At 46.2% G+C, this 22,576-nt stretch overlaps 1 protein-coding gene across 3 annotated transcripts in view; it reads left to right on the top strand.

Moving 5' to 3' along the window:
- Window positions 1-22,576, top strand: part of USP47 (ubiquitin specific peptidase 47) — a 1,215,141-nt gene that overhangs the window by 268,713 nt on the left and 923,852 nt on the right. For all 3 annotated transcript variants that reach the window (XM_069223601.1, XM_069223600.1, XM_069223599.1), the window contains one exon: window positions 15,805-15,950. In XM_069223601.1, the coding sequence (XP_069079702.1) occupies window positions 15,805-15,950 (146 nt within the window). The remainder of the gene's footprint in view (window positions 1-15,804; window positions 15,951-22,576) is intronic.

The following is a 22,576-nucleotide window of genomic DNA, read 5'->3' as shown; positions in this document are numbered from 1 at the left end:
CAAAGCTCTTCCTGAACAAATCATGCCTTAGCTGCTATCTCACGCTAAGTCCAGGTTTGTCCATGCCTCAATTAAGGTACACCTGGCTGCAGTTTCTAGATATAGGCATTTCACAGAAACGCCCTCTCTGTTCTTCCAGACTCATAAAACGGTTTATGAAGGGTTTGTTTTGCACTTTTCCTCCGGTGCGACCAACTCTTCCCCAGTGACATCTCAACGTGGTCTTTTCTCAGCTAATGAAATCTTCATTCTAACGGATACATAGAGCTGAACTCAAATTCCTCACCTGGGAAGTCACAATTCTTCTTTCCCTCACCTCCATTAGGACAGTCAGTAACATACACGCATTTACCATCAAGTAGCCTTTCTTACTTGTCACTGACTGTTTTGTTCTTCTTAGGACAAACCCAAGATATATTTCAAAGGTTCAATCCTTTTTATCTCAACGAACCTGTAATATTATGAACTTTGTTCCCAAATCCGTCCACTCTAGCTGAAAGGACTCCCCACATGCTGGATGTCAAATGATGTTTGAAATTCTACCTTCATACTAAACACTTACGGAAAACAGATCAATTACTAGTTTCTTATTGTCAAGGCTGTGAAGGAGCAGCAGTCAAGAAGACGACAATAGCCTGATGCATTGCATCCACCATACAGTTTTGTCATACGAAATCTGGCAAACCTCTGGTCAGACCACCAAAGCCACACTCAACTAGAGCAATATCAACCTCACCTGCTCTCTTGGCTGGCATCTCCCTAGACAAGATATGCTGAGCTGCAACACGGAAGACCACTCATTCCTTTACGCAGCATTATTGTTTGGAATCTGCAAAACACAGCATCTTGGCTATAGTACAAGTGGTTTTTCACCATCTATTTCACTAAGTTGAGCCTCATTACTAATGTAGGCTTATTTTTCTTTCTTAATGTGCTTTCTTCGTTTGGCTTCCTTATCCAGGTATTCGCTTTTGCCTGTCAAATTATATATTTATATGTGGAAGTGTGTGTGTGTGTGTGTGTGTGTGTGTGTGTATATATATATATATATATATATATATATATATAATCATATATAATCACTTTGCAAGTATTGTCTAACATACTGCTTATGCACATTTATTTTATTACTTATATTAGTTAATATAAATTGTCATGTTTGACCCACCATCTGCTAAACGGTTAACACTAGTTCTTTAAATACTGCTTGCTATTCTGATTCAAGCATGTGAATCTATGAAAGATCCAATACTAGATAAGAAAACAAGTTACTTACCTGTAACTGCAGTTACCCAGTATTGGTATCTTTCATAGACTCACATGCGACCCACCCTCCTCCCCTGTGAGGCTCACCTTCCATATATATACATATATAAATTCACTCTTGTGCTTGGAAATCTGAGGGAAAGAGTCTCTCGAGAGTATTCTAGAGGGTGCTGTCGTCTGATTGGTCATAGGTCAAGTTTTGTTCTGTTTTCTAAAGGACATAGATAGGCTGTAGTTCTGAGGACCATTAACATTGCAGCCTATGATGTTTCCTACTTGCTGCTTTCCTAAGGTGCCGTGGGACTCCCACTTCGATGACAGGGAATGAGTCAAGCATGTGAATCTATGGAAGATACCAATACTGGATAACTGCAGTTACATGTAAGTAACTTGTTTTCTTTCCCCAAAGCCATTTGGTGCGTGTGGGAAGGCCAGCATTTAAGGCCATTACTTTGGATCCATGAGTTCTACAGACCACAGAAAGAGACTTCTCTTCCTTCTTTCCTTTCCAGTCAAATTCCCTCCCCCCGAACACCTTGCAGCCTGCAACAATTTAAGAACTTCTGTGAAAAGGAGTTGTAGAGTGAGTGCCGGAACAGGAAAAATACCAAGAATGTTTCTTCCAATACCTCCTTGTTTTAAAAAAGGACAGTGGTTTCCATCTGATGGTGACCTCATAAACTTCAGCTTCGACCCCAGCAAGGAAAAAATTATGATGCCTCTATCAAGTGTTGCTGCTGTTGGAAGATGGAGACTGGGTGGTGTAACTATACCTGCAGTATGCATTCTGCCATATTCCGATCCTGCGGTCACATCGAATGTACTTGTGCTTAGTGATGGGCTCTAAGCACCAACAATTTTCATTGCTCCCGTTTGGCTTAACATCAGAACCTCCAGTCTTCACGAAAGGGATGGCAGTGATTGTGGGTCATCTCTGATGGTTGGGAATACCCGTTTTCTGTACCTGGGTGAACAGCTACTTGAAGCCAGATCACGGAGATGTTGACTTGCCATCTGCAGTGAAAGATATTCCTGCTGTTCAACCTGGGCATTAAGATCAACAAGCCAAATCTCACCTGAGGACCTCCCAACGACTTCAATTCACAGGATAAGTGCTGGAAGCCATTTTTCCATACATTTTTCCTTCACCTCAGAGGATTTCTGACATTCAGGAAATGATACTAGATTTCCAACAAGGCATAATAGTTCCAGTTCTGAAATTCTTAAGATTCCTGGGTCTGCTAGCTTCCTGCATTTCCCTAGTCATGCATGCACTTTGCACATGAGGGCCCTGCTGTGGTACCTCAGCAGGTGATACCTGCCATATGGGGGAGATCTGTCTGACTCCATCGTATTCTTCCTCAGTGCAGGACTTGGTGAGGGAACTAGGAAAACCTGAATTGCAGGATGGCCTTTGCTGTTCCTCCAAATGTGACCATAGTAGTGATAGGTGCTTCCACCTCCAGCTGGGGAGGTCATCTAAAGATCAGAGGCATCTAGTGTAGAAAGCTGGCTCTGTATACACTATACCAAAATGAGGTATGGTGTGCACAGTCTAGGGGTTCCCCAGAGGATAAAGTAGATAATACTAATGTTTTCTGTTGTGGTAGTGTGGTTGAGCAGTTAGGCTTATCAGAGGGTGGTGTAAAGCATCTGTTGTGTACACACAGTCAAGAAATGAGGCACACGCTCAGTGACTAACTCTAATTGTTTTTATATAGCAAAAATATATTTTGTTACTTCATAACTAGACCCAAAGGATCTTTGTTGCAGGTAAGTACAGTTGTAAGTAAGTATCAGTCATATGTATGAAATGTACTTTATTTGGATTTTGCAAGTAACAGAGTTTACAAGTAAGTAACACTTTTCAATTTCAAAAGTTGACAATGCAATCTTTTATAGGAGTCAGAGTCCTGGGTGGGAAAAGTGTTAGCACAGTTGTACACGACTTATGATTCCAGTCTTTGGAGAGGTCAAAGTTTAGGTTGACACCAAAAGTGGCCAGCACAGGGCCAGCTGGGTGCAGAGGTCAAAGTTGGCATTGGGTTTGCAATACAATCCTATGAGGACTGGGGGTGCTCGGTAGAAAGCATATGGCAGGTAAGTACCTGCGGTTCCAGGACACAGGCCTACGGGGTTTAGGACAGCACCGGGGAGGGGGGGGGGGGAGTTTGTCATGGGATCACACCAACCAAACACCTTCAGCAGCACAGAGGCGGCCGGGTGCAGGGTGCAAACACAGAGCCGAGCGCCCAATGCTCTTCAGTGGGGAAGCCTGGGGGTCACAAAAGATGCTGCAGGAGCCTCCCTGGGTGTCTGTATCTTCATTGGATCTAGTCAGGGGATCCTCTGGATTCAGGCTGCAGGCGTCATTGTGTTGGCCAGGAGGGGGTCAACCCAAGGTGGACTCGATGTTGGAACCTTGACTCGGGCAGTGGACGTCACGTGCAGAGTGGGCAGGGCTCGCAGATCCAGGTTGTTTCTGGAGTCCTTTTTAGAGGTTTCTTCTGGACAGGGCTGCTGTCCTCAGGAGTTCTTGGTTCTCTGCTGGGCAGTCAGTCCTCTGGGGGTTTGTAGAGGTTGCTGGTCCTGCAGTATGGGTCTCCATCTTGGAGCAGGGGTCTTTGAAGCTGCAGAACTGTCAGTAGGGCTGGTGCCAAGCCAGTGTCGTAGTTTGGACTCTTGCTCTAGGCAAGACTGCTGCTTTAAGGATGACAGTACTTATGTTAGTAGGCGACTATGCCTATCCTACAACGTCGCAATTGTCGTCCCAACCCTTCCGGCTCACTAGCAGCACCTCACCAAAAACAATAGTAAAAGGTGATTTGTGGCAGCCTTTATGCATGGACTCAAGAACAAGACATCTCGGGGAGTGTTGTGGTTAAACGGTGATTACCCCTTTCTCACAGATACATTATGTCTCAACCAAACACAGGCAATAATGAAGATGCAGTAAAGTTTCAATAGTTTTTATTTAACACAATTGCAATTTGCGATATGTTGCATGGGCTGCAATGATTAGGATAATGAACAGTGCAAGAAACAGAATTGTGAAGACGAGAGTCATTATTACAAAGACCCCCACCATCTTCCAATAGCATGTAAAAGACATAAGAGGTGTAATATGCCCTACCAGGACCCCTGACATAGGCCTGTTCCCATACAATAGATAACAGACATGCTTGGGACGGCAATTTATTATAAACAAATCCCTCGAAAGTATAGAGAGGGAAAATCCCTAAGTGTGAACACCTACTGTTTGTTTGTCTTTGTCGCTTGATCTTGACGCATTAGCACGGTGGCACTGATAATGCAAAGCATAACAAGTGGCCTAACTATAAACAAGGCAGCCATCTTAGATTAATTAAATGGGCTAAGACAGAGCAAGCAGAGTAGGTTAAAAGTCACTAGGTGATGGGGGCACGAGGCTGCAAGCCAAAGGCTAAGCGAACTCCTGTTATCCCATTAAAACAAATTAGGATTCACTACACCAGTTGTTGTCAGGAGTCTTCACCGCTGGGGTCGGCTTTGCAGTCCTTCTTTCTTCTTTTTGAGGTTGCCAGGAATCTGATGAGTGCGTTTCGGGGGAGCCCCTAAATGCTAGATATAGGAGCATTACAGGGGTTGGAGGGAAGTAACCAATGGCTACTGTCCTTGAGGGTGGCTAGACTTTTCCGGTGCCTGCCCCCTTTTGTGAGTGGGATGCATTCCTAACCCTATTGGTCCGTACCCTCCAAAAGAAGAAGGAGGATTCTGTAAGTAGGGGGTCACTTAAGCTCTGGACACCTTAGGGATGTTCCTAGCTGTAGTAGTCACTCATCTGTTTGACCTTATTTTCCAGCCGGACCTGCTACCAAAAGTGGGGCTTGGTTTGGGGGGCGGGGAGGGCAGGTATTTCCACTAGCTGGAGTGCCCTGTGACACTGTAACAGGAAGTCTGAGACTCTGAGATTCACCTCCAAGTGTTACAGTTCATGCAAGGGGCAGGTGTTAAGCACCTCCACTCAGAGCAGGCTTTGCTTCTGATCCCAGAGAGCACAAAGACCCTCAACCCATGGGTTCAGAAACTTGTCTATTAGTGGCAGGCTGGCACAGACTGGTCAGTCCTGCACTAAAAAGTTGGGTAAAATACAGGGGTATCTCTAAGATGCTCTCTGTGTGCATTTTACAATAAATTCAACACTGACATCAGTGTGGGTTTATTGTGCTGAGAAGTTTGATACTAATCTTCCCAGTCTTCAGTGAAGCCATCATGGAGCTATGGAGTTCGTAATGACAAACTCCCAGCCCACGTATTCAATATGGCCACACTGCACTTACAATGTCTACGAATGAACTTAGACAGTGTTGGGGCATATTGCTCACACAGCTATGCCCCACCTGTGGCATAGTACACTTTGCCTTAGGGCTGTAAGGCCTGCTAGAGGGGTGACTTGCCTATGCCACAGACAGTGGGTTGTGGGCAAGGCACAATGTGAGGGATAACTGAGAAGTTTGATACCAAACTTCCTAATCTTCAGTGAAGTAGCATGAGGCCTGAGCCTTTGAGGCTCACTGCCAGGTGTTACAGTTCCTGCAGAGGGGAGGTGTGAAGCACCTCCATCCAGGGCAGGCTTTGTTTCTGGCCCCAGAGAGCACAAAGGCTCTCACCCAACGGGGTCAGAAACTCGTCTCTTAGTGGCAGGCTGGCAAAGACCAGTCAGTCCTACACTAAAGCATTGGGTAAATTACAGGGGATATATCTAAAATGCCTTTGTGTGCATTTTTAAATAAATCAAACACTGGTATCAGTGTGGGTTTATTGTGTTGAGAAGTTTGATACTAAACTTCCCAGTATTCAGTGTAGCCATTATGGAACTGTGGAGTTTGTAATGAATAACTTCTAGCCCATGTACTCAATATAGCCACACTGCACGTACAATGTCTAAGAATTGACTTATACACTGTTGGGGCATACTGCCCGTGCAGCTATGCCCTCACCTATGGTGTAGTGCACCCTGCCTTGGGGCTGTTCGGCATGCTAGAGGGGTGAATTACCTATGCACAGGCAGTGGGTTATAGGCAGGACACCCTGTGAGGAATAGTATGTTGACTTTACCTTTTTCTACCCACCAACATGCACAAACTGCAATGGCAGTGTGCATGTTTTTAGTGAGGGGGCCCTGTTGGTGTTTTGTCCACTGACCCCACTTTGTACTTAGCCTAGCAACACACCGTCACATTAGTGACCACCAGATTCATTTTGCCTATTGACTTTATTTTTGCATTAGCCACTGCCACGGTAAAAGCTGTAAGTAATTTTCCACGTTATACCATGTGCTCTTGTTTTTATTTTTCTGGTTCTTTCCCACCAAGGGCTTAGGCTGATAAGAATGTACTAGGACGGCAGGGAATGGTTTTTTTTTTATTCAGGGGAACTTGGGATTGTGGACAAATCCTGACATATTCTTTTCAAAGCTGGCCTAAAGTAATCAGCATTTTTGGAATAATAAACTTCTGCAGTGAGAGGGAGGTTTTAGGATTTTCCTCTTTTGTTTATTCAAAGTATAAGAGGCTGAGACCAGATAGACCGGGGACTGAGAGTGATTCGGATCTCAGACATGCCCAGGACGCTGCGGTGTGTCATCCTTCCCATGAGGATAATTGATCTCTCGCCTCAATCGGTTCTGGGATCGGGTGATCTGATGCTGATAGGAGAGAGATGAAGCAAATGAGCCCTTGCCGCATGGTGATGCATACTTTTTAATTCTTGTCATCTGCTTTGCATTGTGAGATATATAGATCGATATATAGATACATATATTTGCTGTGGGTATTGCATTGGAGAATCATTTGTACATGTTTTAATTTCATTGCTGTGACCATTTTTAAACGTGTGCTTTCAGCATGCTGGCCTTTTACGAACCTTACAAAGTGAATTAATAAACGTCTTCTGCAGACTAAGAAGCGCATTACAGAGATTTTTGTCAGTGCATGAGTGTTTCAGCCTGTCATTAGTGAAGCAAAACAGTCCCTTAGGGTGGCACAATACATGCTCCAGCCCCTGGGGGCCCTCCCTGGCCACAGAGCCCTTGGTACCACTGGTAACCTTTACAAGGGACTTAGCCGTGTGCCAGGGGTGTGCCAGTTGTGGAAACAATGGTACAGTTTAGGAAAAGAACACTGGTGCTGGGGTCTGGTTACCAGGGTCCCAGCACACACTCAGTCAAGTTAGCATCAATACCAGGCAAAACGTGTATGTGGGGGGAGGTAACCATGCCAAAACTTGCACTTTCCTACATCTAGTCTCCCAAAGACTAGACCTGTTGGTCTTTCAGATAAACCTGTTGGAACAACTGTCAGTTTGGCTGGTGCTTAAGACCTTCCACCCCTCTTTCCATGGTTGGTCTGTCCTAACAACACAACAGCGATGTGGTACGTCAGCAAATAAGGGGGAGTTGTGTCTTGCCTCCTTTGCGCAGGACTGTTGGAATTATGGTCTTGTGCACACCATTAAGAGAGCTGGATTACAGCCAATCACCTAGCGAGGGTCTCTGAATGCCAGAGCGGACATCCTGAGCTGGCGCTATCTTGCCAATCACAAGTGACATGTGCCAGAGGTAGTTGAGATTTGTTAGCCCAATGGGATCAGGTGAAGTTGTTAACCTCCTCGGAAAATGTCCAATGCCAGCAGTTCTGTGCCCTCCAGTATCCATTAAGGGGAGCCTTTGGGTCACATTTCAGTTGGGGTGGAACTTTTGGTTGTACTATATAGTTAAATCCCATACCTTTAAATTCTCGAGTTCTAAGGAAGATTCATTAAGACAGGACCAAATTCATTCTCATCGCCCAGATTGCCAGAGGAGGGTGTGCTATGCAGACCTTTAGTGCTTTCCATATATCCCCAGCTCAAGCTACTATTCAGACTAGATCTTCTCTCCCTGTTGGAGGGGATGGTTCTCCACCCCAAGCTCTCCAGTTGCATTCTTGGGGAACGACTGGGGACACTGGGGACATCTGAACTTCTTTGTCTTGCCAATGGAGGTTGTAGGTGTCATTGCCAGCGCATTGCCCCTCTGCCAAACATTCCTACTCTGGAAGATAGAGTAACTTAATTGCTTGCTGCACGGACACCAGCCTGGACCCCTTCAGGCTAAGTCGTCTCAATTCTTGCTGTTGACACATTCCCCTGGGAATGCACAGTAGAAACTGTCAGGTGGCATTTAGCTTTGCTGTTGGTGTTAATGTTTTCCAGACCAGACTTCATTGTTCAAGCCCCCAGTTGTCGTGCGTTTTCTGAAGGGGCTAACAAATCCATACCCTCCAAATTAGTTTGTTTTTCCCCCAGTGGGATCTCTACTTTGTCTTCCTTTTGTTTGAATCTTGCAAAGTTGTTCTTTATGAATGTAGACTTTAATGACAGTACTTTTTTAGTGGCCATTACTTTTGCAAGATGAGTGAGTTGCAGGCTTTTAGCTGTCGGCCACCCTTCACCACTTTTTGTCTTGACAAATTGGTGTTGTGAACCATGACTGCTTTCCTTCTGCAAGTGGTGATCCCCTTCCACCTCAGTCGAGCACCTTCCTGCCATTTATCCCCCATCTCATCCTAAGAAGAAGGAGCAGCTGCACAGGTTGTATCATAGGTGGGCTGAAAACTATTACCTGGTTAGCACTAAGGAAATGTGACTAGAAAACCAGTCCTTTGTGGTCTGCTATGGTTCCTTAAAGATAAAGTGGTTCAGAAGTGGAATTTGTTGCAATGGATTGTCAACTGCATTAAGCCCTGCTACAACTTAGCAGAGAAAGAACCCCCGGAATGGATATGAGGCCTTTCCACCAGAGCAGATTCAACCACTTCTGCTCTTTAAAAAAAAAAAAAAAAAAAATTATATATATATATATATATATATATATATATATATATATATATATATATATATTTTTTGTTTATTGGTATCATGTAATACACATACCACAAAGACAAGCCCACAGAACATGAATACAAGACTATAACAGATTTCATCCCCGCCCTGGCACTGGTACACAGTCTGAGGAAGGGCACAGACGCTACTCTGTACAGGTACACCGCATTTAAGTCCCGTAATGTCTCTAGCATTCTCCCAGCCTCAGCAAATTGTACATTGCAAACACATAGTCCAGGCGCGGGGCCTTCCACAAAAAGACCATAGGGCTTGAAACCAACTACAAAAAACAGCAGGAAATAAAGAAAACGGAAGACAGGCGGAGAAAGGACACAGAGGCGCACAGCCACTATCATCTTCACACAATTCTCAACACGAGAGAAAGGCAGTGGGAGACAGTCACTTAGCGAGTGGGCACTCAGGCAGCACATACATAGCCTCAGTTCAAGGCCTCCAAAAAAGAGCGCAGCAGAGCCCAGGTGTCCTTTGGTTGGGAATCCTCCGGAGTCAATTCCCAAAAGATCATCAGCTGTTCCTGACAAAAAGAGGTGTCACGCAACCAGTCTGATCCACGAAGGGCCCGTCCCCGGCCCCAGCACATAGCAACCCTGCGCTTAGCCAGCAATAGGAGCAGGCCCACCAGCCTTCTATGCGTCATCCGAACCTCGTCCACACACCCAAGCAGCGCTAATCTGGGGGATATAGGCAGCTCCAAGCCAGTCATCTCCGCAATCATACGCATTACCTCCACCCAGAAAGCATAAACCTCACCACACTCCCACTCGAGATGCAAGAATCCAGCATCAAGGGCGCGGCACCATTCGTAGCACGCATCCACACGCAGGCCCATAGAGCAGACACTACAAGGGGTGTAATATAGCCAGTGCAAAACCTTGAAATGAATCAGACGCAGCCTATAATTAGGGGACAATGCTCTCATATGTGCACAGCACCTCCGCCACATCTCTTCCGAAATAGGCTCGCTCACATCCACCTCCCATCGAACCCTGGCAGACGCTCCAAGTTCACCTCGCTGCTACTGGATGCAATAATCACTTATGCTCTTGCAAGGGGGTGAAAATAGCTGTGATTTGCAAGGCAGCAACATGGGCATCTCTGGACTCCTTTGCCAAGTAACACTGCTTGGATTCTGAAATGCATAAGGATGGCCATGATCCGTCCTTCAAGATTTTATAGTCTAACCATTCATCAACTCTCCTGAGCAGGGTATTGAATTGGAATCACTTTCACCTGCAGATTACTCCCCTGTAGAAGAATAAGTTACTTACCTCTTGTAGCTCCTTTTCTGGTTGATACTCTTTCTACCTTGCACTTTCCTCCCCCACCTCCCAGAGAAATGAATGTGTTATAGGGAAAGCTAATACCATCCCAAATTGGTTTTAGTACTAAAGAACTATATGAAAGTCTCTCTGTCTTCTCCCCTTGAAGTTTGGGGGAAGAATGGATGGAAACTGATGTCCACCATACGCCAGGGTGAAAGATATATACCTTCTGTGAACGTCTCTGGTGCCACTTCCAGCATCAATACAAAACCAGTACCTGCTCTTGTAAAGTGAGATCTTTTAAGTTTTGGGGTCCATTCTGGTATCTGGAATTTTTCTACTGATGTGGAATCTGTAGGTAGCTGGAGTATCACTAACGTTTTTTGTCTGAAAGAGTGGAGAAAAATCACAGCAGACAAGTGAGTCTTACATATTGTACAAAGTGGTTAAATCACATGGTTAAAATCTCCTTCACCCTTCATTCCACCAACACCTGCTTCACAGCATCATAAACCCTTACTTAAAGTGTTACTTTCAACTGTTCTCCAGAAGCAAGCAATAGAACCGCTTCCTCCATCACAATGGAGGAAACTGTATCTTGTCAGGATCCTTTTTAGTACCCAGGAAGGGAACAAAAAAATACTTCTGACCAATATTGTATTTTAGGCAGGCCAACTAGTCCATCATATGTCAAACATTCAGAATATTTGCACTGCATCTAACTTATCCACAACTCTTGAAAGGAGACTGGATGTGCTCTGTGAATCTAAGAGTTGATTACTTCCACATTCCCATTGCAGTGCAGCACAGAAGGTTTCTCTGATTTCTTATTGGCAAAGCCCACTACCAGTTCAAAGGTCTTCCTTCTAGTCTCAGATCTTCTCCAAAAACATTTTCAGAATGGATGGTGATAGTTGCAGCTTTTCTTTGCAGAAAAAAAGATCTTTATTTACCTGTACTTAGACGACTGGTTTATAAAAGCTTGACAGCTTTCCTGGCACAAAAGAACTTAGATTGTCAAGTTTTGACCATATAGGACTGCATGTAAAACTGGAAAAGTCACAAACGTTCCCAGTTAAATACTAACCTATCTGGAAGCATCCCTCAGTACCATCGTAGAAGTGTCTACTTCTGAAAAAAGAATCTCTTCCTTTTTAAAAAATATCAGCTTCTGCTACATTTCACAAATCCAACAGTGAAGAAAGTTTCACGGCTTCTTGCATTGTTCTTGTGCTCCGCGCCCATCTCTACAAGAGTCCTGTACAACAATTCTTGTTGGCACAAGATCAACAAGATTGGGCAGAAAATATCTCAATCTTATAGCCCTCTCAGTCCTTTTGAGGTAGATGCAGAGTATTAGGCAGACAGCATCCTGGCCTCGGGGACAATGATCCACCCGGCCAGCCCACTCTTGCAGCTGCTGGAAAACCACATTGCCTAATTCTCTGCAGCTCAGGATCGCATTTTGAGGTCGAGTGGAGAAGCATCACATCCAAACAATGGGTGCTCATAATTGTGGAACATGGTTACTCACTTTCATTCAAGTCTCTTCCTCCTCCCCCTAGATATGCCACCCATACCAAACCAACTTCCCTAGGACTGCCTGTCCATACTCCAAGGAGAAGTTTAGGCTCTCTTGGTCAGGGGAGCCCTAGTGAGTGTGCTGGCATTAGAGGTCGGGACTGGCTGGTACTTACTTTATTTCCTGGTGCCAAAGAAGGACGGAGGCCTTCAACTCCTTCTCTGTTTGACCTCAGAACCGTTTCCTCTCGAAGGAAGAAGTAAAAGATGCTTACTCTGGACCAATTTCTGTCTGCCCTGGATCCGGGGGATGGTATTGTATCTGTAGGACACTTATTTTCACATCTCCGTCCAGCAGTCTCAGATGTTGCCAGCAGTTTTAGGTCGGCCACAAGCAATCTGTTCCCTTTGCTCCCTTATTACCTTAGCAGTGCACCTCAAGTGTTCATGAAGGTGATGGTTGCAGCCCCTCTGAGGGGCTTAGGGAAAGCAGTCGCTCCCTAATTGAGTGACTGGCTACTGAAGGCGGGCTTGCCTCGAGTAGTTGTAAAAGATATTATTGGGTTTTTCCGTCAACATGCCTAAGTCACACCCAGCTCCTACATAATGGCTTCCCTTCATCACATCCATCATGAATACTGTATTTTTCTGTGATTTGCCTCTACCTCAAAAAGTCCAGGACACTTGGGCTATGACAGTGTTTCAGCTCTTCACCTGGGTCTCAGTGAGAGCAGCTCTGAGGCTTCTTGTCCTCTTGGACTCAAGTGTTCTGTTTTGGACCACCCAAGGTGGTACATATGAGCTCTGTAGTGGGATCTGAAGGTCCAGTGGGCTCAGCACCAATGGAATCTATCAGATCCCATCTCGGTGTCGGGTGGGAATGACCTGCAGGCGCGGCTGCTCGACCACAGTTGACTAGTGGCTGACCTCTCCCCGTACCACACCCAAAGCCAAAGCTAATCAAAGTGACAGATAAATCATTACTGGGTTGGGGAGGTCATCTTGGAGATATGGAGATCAGGGGACTCTAGTATTCAGCCAAAATTATTCTCTATAGTTTCTTGCTGGATTTGCGAGTGATTCTCTTGCCATTGAAGGGATTCCTCCTGTCCATGAAGGGGGGACGTGTACAATTTCTCACAAAGAAAACAACCACCATGTGGTACTGCAACAAACTGGACAGCGTGACGTTGTCTCTTGTGTGCCAGGAGGCACTACGTCTCTGGAAGTGATTGAATGCACATGCTGTCTCCCTGATCGCTGAGCACCTGGCAGGATCTTTAAATGTCAGGGAGTATGAATTTAGCTGACATTGCTTAGTGGATTACGAATGGCAGTTGCATTCTGAGGTGGTACAGGGCCAACAGTGGGGAAAACTGATGCTCGATCTATTTGCCACTGCAGAGAACACGCAGTGTCCAGACTTTTGCACGTTGGAGTTCCCAAGACTGTTCTCCCTCAGGGACACCTTTCAGCACGACTGGGCTTTGGGACTCCTGTATGCCTTTCTTCTCCTGCGTCTCCTGCCCAGAGTACTGAAAAAAACCAAGCAAGACCAGACCCAAGTTGTTACAGTGACCCCAGACTGGGCTAGCAGAGTGTGGTACCCGGAACTTCTGACAAAGAACATTTGCACCACACTTAGCTGCCCCTTTGTAGTACCTCCTGTCACAACAGCAGGCTCGGGTCCTGCACCTGAATCTGCATAGCCTGCACCTCCATGCGTGGAGATTGAACAGCTACAATTGATGGCTTTTGATCTCCCTCTCAAAGTGGTTCATGTAATTCTGACAACCAGGTGGTCTTCCACCAAAATTGTTTATGCTGGAAGTGGGGGGACATTTATTGTCTGGTCTTCTTCCTGTGACTTTCAGCCTTTACAGGCAAAGTTATACGGCATTCCACTGTTTTGTCTTTCCTTAGCCCACTAAGGCTTTGCTGTGGCAACAGGTGAGGGTTATCATTTGGCTCTTGCAATCTTTTTGTTTGCCCAATCAGCCATCTCTTTTTAAATTACCTGTTTCAGTGAGTTTCTTGAAGGGACTGTTGCACATGTACCTACCAACTTCTTTTGGATTGCTGCATTGGGACCTTAATTTGACCCTTACATACCTGATGTGCACTCCATTTGAGCCCATGCACAGCTACTCTTAATGTCTACTCACCATAAAGACTGTATTCCTCATTACCATAGCTCCTGCCTATTGGGTAAGTAAATTCTAGGCTTTCCCCATCTAGCTGCCATACACATCTTTGTTTCAGGGCAAGCTGGTCCAGTCAGAAGGTAGTGATTCCCATCCACATAGGGGAATCTATCATCTTGCCAGCTTTCTATACCCTGCTTTACCCATCCAAGGAGGAGGAGGAGGAACACCTTCATCGGCTCGATCCTTAAAGGGCCCTCAATTTTTATTTTGGACCTGAAACTATTGGTTAGACCACCAACTTTTTGCTCTCCTTCAACCTTATCTTTGTCTCTGGGCATTCACAAAAATCTTCAGAGATTGGGAGATCATTTATTCTCATACTGTGATGACTGTGTGCCAAAGGCAAGCTTGCCGCAGTCAATTCTAGACGACACCCGGTCTGCAGATAATATTAGGTTTTACCATCAACAAGACAAAGTCCTGCCTCAGCTGAACACAAATACTTCCATTAACTGGGACCATTCTGTAGCAATCTGGGATTCAAGATATGGACTAGATGTTTTGGGACAATCTTGGGTGTAATTGTGTATGTCTCCGAGTTTTCTTAGTCTCCCAGCGTCCTTCTCATCCTAAGTTCCAGGTGGCATATGTGGACTTGGCAGTGGAACTTCATAGTCCAGTGAGCTCAGCATCATGAATGCCTCTTTGACTTCTCCCAGATCTTGAAGGCGAAGGCTCAGGGTATTCTGTGGTGGCAGACAAACTACATCAAAATTATCATACTAGAAGCCCTTTTACACCAAAAACCTGACCTGAATTCCATTACAGTCTCAAATTTTCTACCCTGTGAACCATAGTACAACTCATTATTCTTCCTACTCTAACCAAATTAATATTGTCAACCAAAAACAAATGTTGCAAGTGTAGATTAGAAAGACCATTTCATCCTAACAATTAGCTTGGAGAAAGAGTGGATTGAAAGTTTTCAAAATGGCCATCGTACCAGGGAAAAGCTGGGTATCAATTTCTAATTAAATTTGTTTAGGAAAGCTTCCCTCAAAGATGACCGCTTTAATGTGATCAAATGCTGCCTACTAGAGGACTCAATCGGCATCATCGTGGTTGCGCTTTGCTAAAAAGTATTCAGCCTGTACTTTAAGCATATTTTTCCAATATATGGATTCCTCAATATGGTTAATGCTGCACTGTCAAAAGCCACAGCTTGGTAGTTGAAGAGACTATACACCTTTTTCATCACTCTAGGGGAGACATAGCTGGCGTCCTAGGAGCCATGCATGTGCGCAACACACCACAAAACATTTTTAAACACACAAAGTAATAAACATGCTGTGCTTATTGCCATCCTTTACTTATCCACCCCTGGCCAGGTCGGAGTAATCCATGAAAGTTCACCACTTGTGCAAGTTAGCACATTGCTGTACAGCCAGAGAATAAAAACATGCATCGCAACAACACTAAAGCAAGACTCCAAGAAATGGGTGCATTTGTCTGAATTCTCACATCATCTCCTTTTCTCATGTAAAGCTTTTGTATATATTTTTTTATTTTCTGTTACATGTAAAGCTGGTATTAAACCACATATTCACTGTTCTTACCATACAGTTATTTGTTCCATGGTTTGTTTTAAGCAATCATTGCAGATGTATTTTATTTGTTTGCAACAGATGGGAGTTTGAAGATTCTGAGGAAGATCCGGTGACCAGCATTCCCTATCAGCTACAACGATTGTTTATCTTACTTCAGACTAGCAAGAAAAGAGCGATTGAAACCACAGATGTTACTCGCAGCTTTGGTTGGGATAGTAGTGAAGGTAATATTTAGTACAATAGTGTTGCTTTCTTTGTATACGTTGCCTCATTTATCATCTCAATGACACAGAATTTCTTTTTCTGTACACCAAAGCAATGCTTTCTAGTGAGTTTTACACATCTAGTTATAATATTTCACTTCTAGATAAGACACAACGGTAGTTCTATGATAAGCTTGTGATTCTTTTTCCTATTGACATAACATCAAGCGACTTTATGGCCTTCTTATTCACATTCTTCATCTCAGTTACAATCAGATGGATACCACAATGGGCAGGAAAAGTCTGTATATCTTAATACTCCGAGTGCTGAAGCTCAGCAGCCATTAGATAGGGCTCCTAACTTAGTTTTGTGAATACCAAAAAGTAGTAAAGTTAGACTTTAGATCTAAACTTAGACACAAAGTCTAACTTTATCTTTTTGAATCAGGCCTGAAATGTCAAAGTTGCCCCTCTAGTGCAAGAGGCCAGCAAAATCAATAACATTGTTCCTCATAATTCGGCAAGTCAAGAACGCAGTCTAAACAGTGAGGAGCTCTGTTACTCTCCTTTGTGTGACATGGCAACATATGGAAGTGTAATATTACACAGAGTGGATCCAAATAACATCAGACAGATGGGTACTAAATCATCAGACATGGATATGCCATCCAATTCAAATCTCCTCCCCCCATGATTCCACCAAAAGGTACACCGAAACATCAGCTGCATGCATTACATTAACAGAGCCATTAAATCTTACATACATTTTTTTATGCTACAAAATAATATCTGATAGAGACTTCAAGCTGCAGATTCCTTACCTTTGATTTTCCCAAGCATCAGGCTGGATCCGGGAACTTTGATGAGCATACTCCTACGTGTGTCATCAGGTGGCTCCCTGTGGCATTGTTAGCGCTGGATGTGACATCACAGCCACCTGTATAAGTACTGTAGGAAGTTGGCTCTGTATATACTATTTCAAAGTGAGAGATCGTGTGCACAGAGTCCAAGGGTTCCCCTTAGAGGTAAGATAGTGGCAAAATTAGATAATTCTAATGCTCTATTTTGTGGTAGTATGGTCGAGCAGTAGGCTTATCAGAGGGTAGTGTTAAGCATTTGTTGCACACACACAGGCAATAAATGGGGAAAACACACTCAGACTTAACTCCAGGCCTATAATTTTTATTTTAGAACCAAAAGATTCAAGATTTGAAGCAAGGTAAGTAAGGAACTTTGAATTAAAATAGTAGTACACACAGTACAGGTTAAAATGGCAATAATCTATTTTAAAAGTGGACACTGCAAAAATCAATAGTTCCTGGGGGAGGTAAGTATAGTTATGTTTCTGAGGTAAGTGAAGCACTTACAAGTTCAGTTTCCTGGGCATAGGCAGCCCACCGTTGGAGGTTCAAGGCAACCCCAAAGTCACTGCACCAGCAACACAGGGCCGGTCAGTTGCAGAGCTCAAAGGAGGGCCCAAAACACATAGACACCTATGGAGAACAGGGGTGCTCCGGTTCCGGTCTGCTGGCAGGTAAGTACCAGCATCCTCAGGGGGCAGACCAGGGGGGTTTTGTAGAGCGCTGGAGGAGGACACAAACAGGCACACAAAACACACCCTCAGTGTCACAGGGGCAGCGGGGTGCACTGTGCAAAGTTGGCGTCGGGTTTGCTATAGAAAGCCACGGAGGGACTGGGGGGGTCACTTAGGCGATGCAGGCAGGGCACAGGGGGGCTTATCGGGCCAGCCACCGACTGGGCTAGGTAGAGGGCCACCTGATGGTCACTCTTGCACTGGAGTTTGGTTCCTCTCGGTCCTGGGGGCTCCGGGTGCAGTGCTGCTGGGTCTCGGCGTTGGGTTCCTTGTTACCAGGCAGTCGCGCTCAGGGGGAGCCTCTGGATCCTCTCTGCAGGTGTCGCTGTGGGGATGCAGGGGGGGTCGTCTCAGGTTAATCACAAGGTTGCAGTTGCCTGGGAGTCCTCTCTGCAGTGCTGGTTCTCTGGAGCTTGAGCCAGGGGCGTCGGGTGCAGAGTGTGAAGTCTCATGCTTCCGGCAGGAAGAGTGAGTTCTTTAAAAGTTGCTTCAAAGTTGATTTTTTTTTTGCTGTAGGTGAACAGTGCCGCTGTTCTCAAAAGTTTCTTGGTCCTTTGGTTCAGGGCAATCTTCAGAGGTTGCTGGTCCCTGTCGGATGCGTCACTGCAGGTTCTTGGAGTCTGGAGAAAGGCCGGTAGGGCTGGGGCCAAGTCAGTTGTCGTCTCCGTCGTCTCTGCAGGGCTTTCAGGTCAGCAGTCCTTCTTTGTGTAGGTTGCAGGAATCTGATTTCCTGGGTTCTGGGTCGCCCCTAAATACAAAATTTAGGGGTGTGTTTAGGTCAGGAGTGCAGTAGCCAATGGCTACTGTCTTGGAGGGTGGCTACATCCTCTTTGTGCCTCCTCCCTGAGGGGAAGGGGAGTACATCCCTAATCCTATTGGGGGAATCCTCCAAACTCAAGAAGGAGAATTTCTAAATGCAGGGGTCACCTCAGCTCAGGACACCTTAGGGGCTGTCCTGAGTGGTGGGTGACTCCTCCTTGTTTTTCTAATTATCCTCGCCTGCCTTGCTGCCAAAAGTGGGGGCAGTGGCCGGAGGGGCGGGCATCTCCACTTGCTGGGATGCCCTGGGGTGCTGTAACAAAAGGCATAAGCCTTTGAGGCTCACCGCCAGGTGTTACAGTTCCTGTGACAAGCACCTCCACCCAGTACAGGCTTTGTTCCTGGCCACAGAGTGACAAAGGCACTCTCCCCATGTGGCCAGAAACTCGTCTGGTTGTGGCAGGCTGGCAGAAACTAGTCAGCCTAGCACTAGCAGTCGGACTGGTATTCAGAGGGCATCTCTAAGATGCCCTCTGGGTGCATTTTACAATAAATCCCACACTGGCATCAGTGTGCATTTATTGTGCTGAAAAGTTTGATACCAAACTTCCCAGATTTCAGTGTAGCCATTATGGGATTGTGGAGTTCGTGTTTGACAAACTCCCAGGCCATATACTCTTTATGGCTACCCTGCACTTACAATGTCTAAGGTTTTGCTTAGACACTGTAGGGGCATAGTGCTCATTCTTCTATGCCCTCATCTGTGGTATAGTGCACCCTGCTTTAGGGCTGTAAGGCCTGCTAGAGGGGTGACTTACCTATGCCACAGGCAGTGTGAGGTGGGCATGGCACTCTGAGAGGAGTGACATGTTGACTTAGTCATCTTCTCCCCACCAGCACACACAAGGTGTGAGGCAGTGTGCATGTGCGGAGTGAGGGGTCCCCAGGGTGGCATAAGACATGCTGCAGCCCTTAGAGACCTTCCCTGGCAACAGAGCCCTTGGTACCAGGGGTAACATTTACAAGGGACTTATCTGTGTGCCAGGGCTGTGCCAATTGTGGGAACAAAGGTACATGTTAGGGAAAGAACACTGGTGCTTGGGTCTGGTTAGCAGGGTACCAGCACACTTTAAATCATAACTGGCATTAACAAAGTGCAAAAAGTCACAGGGTAACCATGCCAAGGAGGTATTTCCTTACAGGTACCACCCTGGCACGCGGGCATCGGTTCCTTTCTTTCCGTGCCAGTTAATGCAGATCCCGAAAGAGCTACCCCTCTCTCGTTTTGTGACAGGTCTTTTTTAGACTTTATGTCAATTTCTTTTCTTACGGGTTTCGAGATGTGCTAGAGGAAGACAGTGTTCAAACCATGTGGCGCCTGTCACTGTGCCATGCAGACCCCCATCTTGTTTGTCTCTCGTTCCTCGCCAATTGACTCCAAGTCCTGCTCGTACTTCCGGGCCATAGCCCCAAAGGCTTTAAGAGAGCAATCTCTATCGCTTCTTGCGGCCCGGCAGTTAGCAACACCGACAAGTGTGACTTTGAGAAGGTCTTGGTCCTGGTCGAGATGTAGGTCGCAGAACTGATCTTGGAACTCAAGTCCTCTTCCTACCATTTGAGGTCCTCTAGACACTTTGAAAGGAGCCATAAGAAGAAGTCCAAGAGGACTTTGACTTCACCTAGTCTGTCAGGCCGATGAGACAAATGGTGAACATCTGCATTACTGGCACGGTTTTGCAGAGCAATTAGCCAGTTTGACTGCGCATCTCCCACCTTTTCTGGGAGCCAGATCGACACCCGCTCAGATAAGAGTTCTGTGAGGCCAAACGCAGCTTGTCATGCCTTCGGGCCCCACAAGGTCAGATGAGACTCTATCCGGATCCACGCTGGCGGCTTCGGCCTTGGCTCCAGCAGAGTCTCATGGATCGGTGTCTTGATCTGGACTGGCACTGGTTTACCCAGGGGACCTTCTCTAGTGCTAGACCCAATGTCAATGCTCCTGCGCTGCCAGTGATTACCGGCGCCGCCGCTGCCAGCCCCCTTTTCATCCCTGATGAGCCAGAACAGCATCACATAATGCTGATTCCAACGCAGACTGCGCCCACTGGTTCCAGATCATTTCTTCGGCCTTATTGTACACAACCTGGCAAAGGGGAAGAGTGGGAGGTCACTGGACCCTTTAGAACACCAGTTGGAAAGATATTTGGAGTGGTATGAGGAGCTAGGAGAGGCCAGTGGTCTGGACACCTCTCTAGATACTGACTTGCTTTCTCCCCCCACTGTAGCTATGGAGGAGAGAGTATCCTATGCATAGTGCAGTGGAGATCCTTGACCTCCGACTGCCCTCAGTGGCTGTCAAGACCAACATCTTGACGAAAGTGCTTCAGCCTAGGGCTTCTACATCTGAACCTCTTTTGCCCTTCAATGAGGTAGTTACAGATGTCCTGCTGGGAACTTGGTCCAAGCCCCAGCACAGGAGCTCCTGTCAACAGGACGATTGCCCGCTGCGACCCTAGCTTTCTGAGCTAACACCCCACTCCTGAGAGCTTGGTTGTTCAAGCCACCACATTCCACAGCGCATTCCCTTCTGCTCCCCTGGATAGAGAATCCAAGAGGCTGGACCATCTGGTAAAGAAGTTGTTTTTTTCCACCAGCCTGGCACTGAGGTCGGTGAACACCTCATGGTTATTGGGCCATTTCTCCCATACTATTTGGGACATGGTTGCACAATTGCTGCCTTAAGCCCTGGACGAGGGCTGGGCCATACTCTCCCAAGCAGTGAAAGACTTGATGGGCGCAGCTAAGTTCACCATACATGTGGCTTAGATATGACGGACTCGCTGGGCAGAGTGGTTGCGTCGACAGTGGCCTTAAAGCACAATTTCTGGCTGAGGACTTCTGGTTTTTCGAGGGATGTCCAAGCAGATCAGATACCCTTTGGTGGCACTCGCTTGTTTGATGAGAAGGTAGACTCTGTGCTGAAGTGTTTTAAGAACTCACAGGCTACAGCCAAGTCCTTGGGTCTCTTGGCGAACCCTCGTCCATCGTCTGACTTTCATCCCTTACGTGGCTACGGAAGGGATGTGGCATCGCACCATCCCTCTGCCAGCCACCACCCTACACAACCAACCCAGGGTTTGTGAGGACATGGGCGCAGTGCCTTCAGACCTAGATTTTCTGCAGTCCAGAAGTTGTCTACCATGCAGCTGCAGCCTCCAAGCCTTCCTAGCTTGCATCTGCAGGATCATGCTTGCCCAGTTGAAGGGAGAATACACCATCATCTCCTCCACTGAAAGTCTTTTACATCAGATGCATGGGCACTGCAGGTCATCTGGAAGGGCTATGCCCTGCCTTTTCAATCCTTTCCTCCTCCTATTCTACCAACATTCGAACAGCTGGTGAAGGATCATTTGCCCCTGCTCTGAGAGGAAGTTATGGCTCTCTTGGTCGAGAGAGCTAAAGAAAGCTTCCAAATATCCGAAGTAGGTAGTGGTTGTTATTCACGCTACTTTTCAATACCCAAAAGAACAAGTGTCTTCACCCTATTCCAGACCTATGGACCGTAACTCTCTTCCTCATGAAGGAGACGTTCAAGATGCTTATGTTGGCTCAGGTCTTGTCTGCTCTAGACCTAGAAGACTGGTTGGTTGCATCGGACTTCCAGGATGCATATTTTAATGTCCCCATCCTGCGGGCCCACAGACGTTACCAGCAGTTCAAAGTAGGCCACGAACACTTTCAGTTCACAGTGCTGACATTTGGCCTAGCCAGTGCCTCTGGTTTTTACCGTGCTCATAGCTCATCTGTGCAGGGCAGGTGCAAGTCTGTGTAGGTCAGAGGTCCAGGTACCTCGATTACTGGCTGTTGAAGGCGAGTTCGCCCTAGGCTGTTGTCTCCCACCTCCAGACTACAGCAGACCTGTGTTCGCTCAGGTTCAATATAAACGTGCCAAAGTTACACCTGACTCCCTCTCAGATGCTCTCGTTCATAGGACCTGTTCTGGACACAGTGTAGTTTTCGGGTTTGTCCTCCCAAGCAGTGAGTCCCGGATATTCAGGCAGTAATACTGATGTTTCATCCTCTATCCTGGAATGACTCTGAGGATGCTGGGCCTCATGGCCTCCTGCCTCCTGTTGGTAAAACATGCCAGATGGCTTATACGGGCTCTGCAGTGGGACCTGGAGTTCAAGTGGGCGCAGCATCAGGGAAATCTCTCCGACATGGCTAGATCTTGGAGGGAACTGTGGCCTGCAGTGATGGTAAACAAACCGTGATTGGGTCACACAAAGACTCC

This window comes from Pleurodeles waltl, chromosome 3_1, assembly GCF_031143425.1.
Source record: "Pleurodeles waltl isolate 20211129_DDA chromosome 3_1, aPleWal1.hap1.20221129, whole genome shotgun sequence".
Lineage (NCBI taxonomy): Eukaryota > Metazoa > Chordata > Amphibia > Caudata > Salamandridae > Pleurodeles > Pleurodeles waltl.
The sequence above is the reverse complement of the archived record's forward strand: the minus strand, read 5'-3'. Positions and strand labels throughout refer to the sequence as shown.